At 35.1% G+C, this 10,203-nt stretch overlaps 1 protein-coding gene across 1 annotated transcript in view; it reads right to left on the bottom strand.

Moving 5' to 3' along the window:
* Positions 1 to 586: 586 nt before the first annotated feature.
* The window catches only part of LOC113233573, a 374,928-nt gene continuing 365,311 nt past the window's right edge, over positions 587 to 10,203 (bottom strand). Inside the window, exon 4 of the mRNA XM_026468715.1 lies at positions 587 to 2,242. Within this exon, the coding sequence (XP_026324500.1) occupies positions 2,135 to 2,242 (108 nt within the window). The 3' untranslated portion in view covers positions 587 to 2,134. The remainder of the gene's footprint in view (positions 2,243 to 10,203) is intronic.

Here is a 10,203-nt window from a genome sequence, read left to right on the forward strand (position 1 = left end):
TACCCAATTTAGATCCGTAAAAACAGTTTCAGTTCTAAGGATTACCTTTTATTAAATAACAAGTGCACATTTGACATCCATCTCGCGTGATGGAAAGCGAAGATGAGCTCGATGATGGAGCATGTACACCTAAACAATGCCTATTCACTCTCGCCTTGATACGGCCCAAGTTATACCGTTCAGGGAACAAATCTGGAGGCAAGAAATTCCACGCTATAGCCGGTCGCCATACAAATCGCAAAACGAAACGCCTGGAGTCAGCCTTTTCATATACCTATAACTTGCGGCAGAAATTTGTAAGGTGGCAGTACTTCTCTGGACGAACTCTTTCATACGGAGCTTTATTCGTACTAAAAGTTTAAAGGTTGTAGCTTTTAAATATGTATACGTAAGGATTAATGGGGATTAGTGAAATAAAACCGCACAAGTAAATTAAACGGGCTTTTAATATAGGCGAATATTAAACATTTTTATTTAATATAAATCCTAAATTTATCAGCAATTTACAGGTAAAATTCAGCGAGTTGTGTTGTATAGACGATTGAATTAAAAAAAATTAATCGACGATTGTTAATCATGCATAATATGAAATGTGAAAGTATCTTGAAAGGATATTTAAAAAAAGATGCGCTAAAACAATCAAAATACCCTATTAATTTTTTTTAATTGTTCGAAAATTTTACGTAAATTTATTTTTAATTAAAAATTAATAATGAAAACAAGCGATCTTTGGTAATAGCGACTAAAATCTAATAATTAATCTTAAGTTACTACATTTTTCTTAACAAAATTCCCATTTATTTTTAATCAGGAAGAAATGGAATGTATAAAAAAAGCAATGGCTCTTAGTAGTGTGACCCAAATATTATATTAGAAAAACGGGACAGACAGTCAAATATTAAATAATCATAATTATATTTTTTTTATTAAATATTTCATATTCATTCTCACATTCTACTCTGTATTCATGAGATAAGTCAATTTCTTTTGCGATAGTTTAACTATAATTTATACAAGGTAGTTAAATTGACATAGTATTATAGAGGTCCTAAATATAAGTTTACAATATAGACAAAATCTGTATGTTACACAACCTGGTACACAAACAGGACCATCTGATGGTACAGTCGATGCTCTGAAGATACTTGACTCACTAACTGACCTTTTGGTTCTGGAAGCCTTCTAACGCATTCAAGTGTAGAGAGAGTCTAGCTTTTTGGTTGAAATTTGTATTTATGTAATGTAATTAAAGATCAATTTGGTTTAAAAAGTTTCTTAAAACATCATTCACTAATAACACATTAAGGAAGTCATATCAAAATGAATTTTATGATTAACTGCCGAAACGTTAAGTTTGTTTAACACTTTTCTTCACTCTGATTTACTCAGAACCAAATAAACAATTAGGCGGTCAGGTATCTTGTGTGTTTACCATCATTTAAAGATTCCGAGAAGTCGGTCATGAGGAATTAACTCTTAGGTCAGTTTACCATTAATGGCGGTGACTCTCATCAGGAACAATATATTCTCAAATTACATTCTATAATAGTTGTTTTTAGTAATTTCCATGTTACAGTTCATTCTAAGCAGTAAGGCATTGCGTATTTTCTTTCAAAACTCATATTTAGAACGTATCACTGTAGAGAATTGACATACCACCACGATTACACACTGTACGTACTAATTTTATGACGTCAGTCCCGACTTCGTAAATAAGATTTAATTTATCAAATGTTTCGATAAGAAATAATAAACAATATCGAAATTATTAAACAAACTTAAATAATCATAACAGTCTGCCTATAAACCTCGGTAGATGGCGACACAAGTATTACGTCAATCATTTTAATATCATGCTTTGATAAGAGAGCCTAAAAAATAAATTTAACTTAATACAAGAGAAACAACCTTTCTCTTGAAATTCTAGTTTCCAATAAACGTCGAGTTTCTCTTTTTTAGTGGTTTACTTGTACTTTATTAATTCAAATTGTGAGAGTAAAACTTTATCACTGATGTCCGAAAGGTGGTCGGCGTGCAGATGTCAAATTGACCCGTTAAAGTTCGTATAAGATAACAAATAAACAAAAATATGAAGTCAGAGACTATCTCGTCTTATTAGCTGCGCTTAGGCAGTTTAGTTTTGAACCTCTTTGCGAACCTTGTGGCCACGGAACGAGGCCTGAATCTTGGTGGCCGCCTTGTTCAGATTCGGGTCCTCCATGTCGATCTTCTCTATGTCTTCCTGAAATAAAAGAAAAGAAAATAATTAGATATTTATTTAAGCTTGACATTATTGCGACTTATTATTTTAAATGTATATAATTGAATAAAATATTTTAATAATTAAGATAAGTACACTAAAATTGTGGTAAATTTGCATGCTATTACTAGCTAAGTGTGAGAACCTGTTAATAGAAATATATGTTAATTCAACTATGTAACTGGGAATAAATTATTATTATTATAAAAAAAGTGAAATTACTACTTGTTGTCTGGTACACGTGACACAGTTAACATTTTTCTTAACATTTATTTAACCCTTAAACAAACGCAGTAGCAAATCAGCGCCTTGTAAAAGAGTTCATCTGGGGAAGTATTGCCACCTTACCTATTTCTGCCACCAAGCAGTAAGGTTTACATTACTGTGTGCCGGTTTTGAAGGGTAAGGGGTGCTGGTGAAGTTACAGGCACATGGGACTTGTCAAGTCATGTTTCAGGGTAACGGGCGCAGTGGCAGTGCTCCTCAGATCTTTGCGATTTAAAGCTCTGAGTGTGCCATGGATAGGTGTGTCGCTCACCACCAGGTGCTCGACTTTTTCGTCCCTTCACTTGACATCATAAAAAATGAAACATTTCGTCGCTTTGGTGAAACTAACTAAAAACTAACTGTTACTCAGATTAGAGACACAATTTGTAATCAGGGAACTGTAGCAAAAAAAAAATTCAAGTTATAAATCACTTCTTTTCACACATCAGGTAAAGGAATGTTAAATTGCCTATTGCCAACACAAAGCTTCGCAATTTGAGCAATCGACTACCGATTCCTACCATTTATATATACCATTTGCCGCTATATCTACCATCAATCTTCCGATAGGTGGCGATTAGCTAAAGTAACGGGTGGGAAAATTGCACTTCGGAAAATTGAAATTTATTTTTTTTAAACCGGGTGCGACCTGGTTAATAACAGAGAATGTTATACTTTAGAAACTGTTAAATGATGTCAAAAGCAATCAATGACACAACAAATTACACCAGTACGTTTTCAGGTTGCACAACGTAATTGTTGTTAAAATTTTACATCTCTTGCGAGTATATAAAATATTTTTTCTACTCCTGTACTTTTTAATCTATCAATTATAATTTTATAGACCACACCACATAGGCGCTCTTTTTAGTTCTGAACCAAAATTGTATTGTCTGTGGTACTCGCTAATAAACTGAAAAAATTCAAAGGAGTTTCAAAAATGTCGTAATTTGGCTAATTAAAAGAGTCTCCTTAAATGCGTCACTATGTTTCTGAACAACATAACGTCACTATATTTGTGAAATTATTAAAATTCTGAATATTTTAAATAATATCTTAAAATGTTACATGCAAAAGCGTAACCATTTGGCAAAAACGAACAATGTAAAATACGAAATATTCCCAATATTTTACGCTACTCATCATATACGCATTTGTTAAAATATAAGCGGTACTTGGCCAATCACGGGCACCATTTTATTTCTGAGCGTTTTGTAGCGTTTGTTTGGCTTTCATTTGAGTTTATTGTCGTGATTTGTTAACAAATAATCTTTAAATATTGGTCGTGTTTCATTATTTTCATTTACTCGCAGAAAAATTGTTGTATGCAATCATTACATAATTTAGTCTTAAAACCTTATACCTATTATATGGTAGTCGACTTTGAGAAACCTCTTATGCTACGATTGCATAAAAAACTAAGAGTAACGTGTACTACAAGTTACACAAAGAAATTAAATATGACCGTGAAGAATTGATACTGCATTGATTAAAATTTTTACGATTTTCACACATTATTTGATTAAAAAAACTGTTACTTAATTATTTTACGCCTGAGACATAAGTAAAGAAGTCCCATGTGCCTGTAATTTCACCAGCACCCTTCAAAACCTGAACGCAGTAATACTGATGCAGTAAACCTGAACATTACTGCTTATCAGCAGAAATAGGTAAGGTGACAGACAGTAAATCCCTGGATGAACTCTTTCAGAAGGAGCCCCACTGTACTCCTTAGTGGTATCATATATCATATATTTGCACGATGCCCATATTTCATTGTCACCCTATATCACAAATTCACTTCCTACTTAACGTGTGTGATGAGTTTCGCTGGACATCCTATTTAATGTGAGTAGGAGTGTCTGTGTGTGACGCAGTTAAATCTTAGACTATGGGAACCAAAGGACATGTTATACTGACATATATAAATCAGACGTTATATGTATAAGATGCATTTAGACAAAAATTTTTTTGTCTTTGTTGAACTACTGCGTGCCGTCGTAAGCCAAAAGTGATAGCACTACATTAATTTATGTCGAGAATCGAAAATACGTAACGTCATCTTAAATGCCAACTGGTGCCTTACCATGAACTCTTATTACAGTTCAGTATAGGTTCGTAACGCCAAAAAAGTGGGATGGTGATATACACTTCATGTAGCGCTGTCTCACTACGATTCATTTTAGGTCCTAAACTAGATCGTAATAAGAGTTCATGGTAAGGCCCCTGTCCTCATTTTGCCATTTTTGTAGTACCCTTTGAAAACCGTTTCCGGTTGTCAAAGGGAAGTACATCAGATGTCAAAACCAATGTTTGGCCAAATGTTTTAGTGAATTATTCGCATGAATTGCAATAAAATGGACAAAAATATTGACAGTGAGAACAATTAAGTATTGATAAAAATGCATCGTTGCAGCATTAAGGGGTGCGGCAGTAGAAAAAGCGGAAATCAACCGAATGTTACATTACACCGGCGTGTGTTATTTTCTGCCTATAAATCATATAATAGCCCAAATATGTCATGTAATTAGACTCATTTAAGTAGTTTATTCATAAGTCTTGCCGAATTTCGCTTTGGTTACTTTAGATTGCCTGTTTGTAGTATATTTTGATGAATGTTGATTTTGATTTTGACTATTATTTTGAGATAGTGTCGTTCTTGTAAGCAGACATAGTTTCGATAATCTGTTATTAAAACAATTCACTACGAGGTTTTTTATTTCATTATTATTATTTTTAACGTTTACTTACAAATCGAAAAGGAAGGAAAGAATGGTAGGAAATTATAGGACTGCCGAACAGAATTGAATTGCAGAACCGAATTGGATCAATTACCATCTTCGTTTGTTTGCTCCATTTTGAAGAGTCAAATTTTAATAGAACTTTGAATGTAACTAGATTACAAGCTTGTTACATAGGCCAACCTTTGGTAAAAAGCTGAGATTGCATTAATATATTTCAACATCGATTCCAGCACGCAGCGATCAGGCGCCGCATCAGCAATATCAATATACCCGAGTAACCTAGTTTATAAAATGTATTATTAATTATATTTTATTTTTTGGCATTGTGATTCTAACATCGAACGCAAACACTTGTAATTTAGGAATAATTCCAATTAAATTTTAGGTTTTTAAAATCTTTTTGGGTTTTTGAAGTCCTCCGGCCGCAGCCTTCGTAATTGGCGCAGTCGGTAGGATAGGAGAGGATACTTGAATAGATTAGCGTAGGACATTTCTAACATCGATTTGTACCACCACATCGCTACCGCCGCGAGCAATCGCGTCGCCGTTCGAGTATCCTGAAAAGAACCTGAGGCCAGCGGCTGGGAGATCGAAGAATCCAGACGTTGATTCGCAGAGAACCAGAATGATATATATGTAAGTCAAACAAGTACATTGAATTATCCTGTGTTGCTTGTCCTTTTTAATCTGTAATGTCCTTAGTTTCCTTTTAATGTAAAATTAATCCTTTCAAAATTTTTCACGCTATAGAAAGGTATTTTAGTAAATTCACTACATCGAGTAGGAATGCACGAAGGCAAGCAGTAGATAATTTTAGGAATTTAGAAATAATATTAGAAGGAATTAAAATGGCGAATCCTCCACTAGATCCTGAAACAATTTTCAAAATATTAAGACCTGTACCAGAGTTTGATAGGAACCCGAATGTTCTCACACGATTTATTAATCTCTGTGATCAGATTTGCGCAGCTTATCTCAGAAATCCACCGGGCAATGAGCTGTCTAATCCTTGCTTAATTAACGGCATATTGAATAAAATTACTGGACCAGTCGCACAAATTCAAATGGCGTTCCAGACAGCTGGCTTGGCATTAGAAACTCTTTATTATATAACTTTTCGGATCAAAGGGACGAAACGGCCCTTTACAATGACCTGTCTGTTGCCACGCAAGGAAATAAGGTCACCTCAAGAATTTTATGATCGCATGAAGCAATTGTGATTACTATTGAGGCGAAGCGCATCCTGTATAGGAAATTGGCTATGCAGGCATTTGTACGTAGGTTAAGAGAGCCCTTAGGTTCTCGCATCAGGTGTATGCGCCCCGATAGTATCGAAAAAGCTTTGGAATTTGTGCAAGAAGAGACAAACATAATGTACGTGCAACAGAGAATCGACAATACGTCAGAAAGGAAATTCAACTCAAATAAAAATGTTCAATTGGCACCCCTGTTCATGCCGCCAGTACAAAAACCGTTTGCTCTACCTGCACCAATGCCTACGACTATGAATGTACCTTTTCAGCGTCCACCACTTCTTCAACAATCCTGGGAACCAAATACTTCAAATTTTCAAATGAATAGACCTCTTCAAGGTCCCCCTCGCACTCAACAGATGTTTCGCGCCCTGCCACCAAACTATAACCACCTAGAAATCAACCCTTTAGTTCAGGCTCTAAGCCTATGAGTGGCGTGAGTAATTTTCAATCTAGACAATTAATGCCAAATATATAATAGTTTCCATAATGGTCATAATTGGATGAAATCAGGTAATACACCACCCAGTAATTATTTCAAATCCCGTGAATTAAATTTGAATGAGTGTTCTGGTTATGATAATTATAATTAGTACCCTGAACTTTACTTTGACCCTGAAACTTACTATTATTATCCCAAGAATCCCGATTATAATGACTACAATGTTACGACTTATGACAGTGACTACCAAGCGCATAATTTGACTGAATCCGTAGACGACAACATCTGTGAACTTAATCAAACTTATCCCTCTATTTGCAATAACCCCGCGCAGGATTTTCCACCAGTATAACCTACAAAAAAGCCAAAATAGAAGTTAATCTTCAAACGCAAAGATAACTTCCATTTATTCAAATCTCTAATCCCACATTGAAGCTTCTTATTGATACTGGAGCAAACCAGTCGTTCATTAACCCCGATGTAGTTCAAAATCATTACCCTCATATACCCCTTAATATAGACCCGTTCGAAGTTACCAATGTACACGCGACCACGCGAGAAGACTACTCTATTAATATACCTTGTTTCCCAGAATTCAATGACCGCAACGATATTAAATTATTTTTGTATAAATTTCATAACTATTTCGATGGTTTGATCGGGTTGGATTTATTAGAGAAATGGGAAGCAAAAACAGTTTTTACTAGACTCCGAGAATCCAATTTTAAAATTCAAATGAACAAATCCGAATTTTTAAGATTGGAGACTGCGTTTCTTGGCCATGTGATCGGCAGAGACGGTATTAAACCGAACCCCGACAAAGTAGCAGCCATAATGAAGTACCCTATTCCTAAAAGCCCTAAGGAAATTAAGCAATTCCCAGGCCAAGTAGGATACTATAGAAAATTTATCCCCGATTTTGCTCATCTCATTAAACAATTAACTCGATGTGTAAAAAAGGAAAGAAAGGTATATTAGATAATGAATATATTAACTGCTTTGAGAAATGCAAAACTCTATTGACTAACGACCCGATATTACAATTTCCAGACTTCGATAGAGAATTTCTATTAACGACAGATGCTTCTAATGTGGCCATAGGAGCCATACTCTCTCAAGGACCCGTAAGATCAGATAAGCCCGTGTGCTAATCCCCCAGAACTCTGAATGACAGTGAATGCAACTACAGCACTATAGAGAAAGAGTTGTTAGCAATTGTATGGGCTACTAAATATTTCCGACCTTACCTATTTGGTCGCAAATTTAAGGTACTCACAGACCACAAACCCCTACAATGGGTAATGAATCTAAAGGAGCCTAACTCCAGATTAACTCGGTGGAAGCTAAAACTTAGTGAGTATGACTTTACAGTAATTTACAAAAAAGGTAAAAACAATACAAACGCCGACGCCCTCTCCCGAGTTGAAATACATAATGAAGAAATAAGCTCTATTGTAGCCAACCCCTCAGAAAAACCACCATCCATTGCTAATAACTCAAGTACAGAAACAGTTCATACTAGTCTAGAGCACCCAATCCTTGAAGTTCTTATTACGGATGAGCCTTTAAATAAATTCCATAGACAAATTGTTATGACTATTGTGGGTGACTTAAAACGCAGACCAACTGTGACAAAACCATTCGAGACCCACACGCGGACTTCCGTACAGATTTCTGAAAATAATTTGGTAGAAGATGTAGTGAAAACCATCAAAGAGTATGTAAACCCTAAAGTAAATACTGCCTTATTGATAATTCCACCTCTCGGAATGTATGACATCATACCAATAATTTAAAATCACTTTAAAAGTTCAGCTATGAATCTTGTATTAGCAAAAACCGAAGTTGAAAACGTCAAGGAATATTTACGACAGCAGGACATTATTAAGAACTACCATGATGGAAAAACCAATCACCGTGATATAAATGAATGTTTCCTAACTCTTTCTAAAAGATATTTTTGGCCTAAGATGAGGGAACAGATTACTAAATTCATAAGCGAATGCACTATGTGTGGTCAGGCCAAATATGACCGAACCCCTATCAAACAAAGGTTCAACATTGTACCTCGTGCAACCAAACCATTTGAAATAGTCCATCTAGACCTATTTACCGCACAAAATGAAAAATATTTAACTATAATAGACGTTTTTTCAAAATACGCTTAAGCCTACTATCTCCGTGACGATTCAGCTCTTAGCATCATTCAAAGCTTACTGCATTTTTGTACTCACCATGGTCTTCCATTAACGTTAGTGACTGACAATGGAACGGAATTCACGAACCAATTATTTACCGAATTTACCCAGCTACATAAAATACAACATCATAGAACTTTACCTCATTCACCCAATGACAATGGCAATATCGAAAGAATCCATTCCACTTTATTAGAGCATCTACGTTTATTAAAATTACTGCAAAACATAATAATAAACTGTAATAAACCTTATGCCATATGCCATTTTAGCTTATAACAGTTCAGTACATAGTTTTACGAAATGCCGACCGTAGGACATAATTAACGGACATCTCGACCCACGAGATCCTACTTACATTGACTTGACCAAACACCTACTACAATAATATTCACAAAACCACAGAGACTAAATGAAAACCGTTTATTAAATAATAAATGAATCATCGCTAGCTGACCGTACCATCCTAATTGAAAATCGTAGTAAAGACCGCGAGTCTGAGATTGAATATGAACCCCAACAGCAGGTGTTCATTAGCAACCCTTTTGCTAGCCGCCAGAAGCTCACACCCCGCTACACTCAAGATACAGTCCTAGCAGATTTACCTATTCATATTTACACGACTAAAAAACGCGGTCCTGTAGCTAAATCTCGATTAAAGAGAGTATCTAAATCGGCTAAATTGTTACAGAATCGTTCTAACCCTAACCTTGTAGACGGTTTAGGTTCCATTATTAAGAGCATCTCAGGTAATCTCGACTATTTAGATGCTGCTAAATACGATGATGTCATAAAAGCTCGCCAGAATAATCAATTAAAAATTACAGATGAATTTAACAATCATATTAGTATCAGTAAAGATTGGATGGCACAACATAGTAGTATAATATCTGAAATAGTTAATAATCAAAATAAAATTAAGTCTACATTAGAATCCCTTTTGAAGGAAGATGCCTACCGAGAACCAAGTATAATTAAATATACCAAATTTGCCCAACTGTTAACAATTATTACAGAAAATACTGACGATATTCTAGCG

This window comes from Hyposmocoma kahamanoa, unplaced genomic scaffold, assembly GCF_003589595.1.
Source record: "Hyposmocoma kahamanoa isolate Upper Pololo Valley unplaced genomic scaffold, ASM358959v1 79, whole genome shotgun sequence".
NCBI classification, from domain to species: domain Eukaryota; kingdom Metazoa; phylum Arthropoda; class Insecta; order Lepidoptera; family Cosmopterigidae; genus Hyposmocoma; species Hyposmocoma kahamanoa.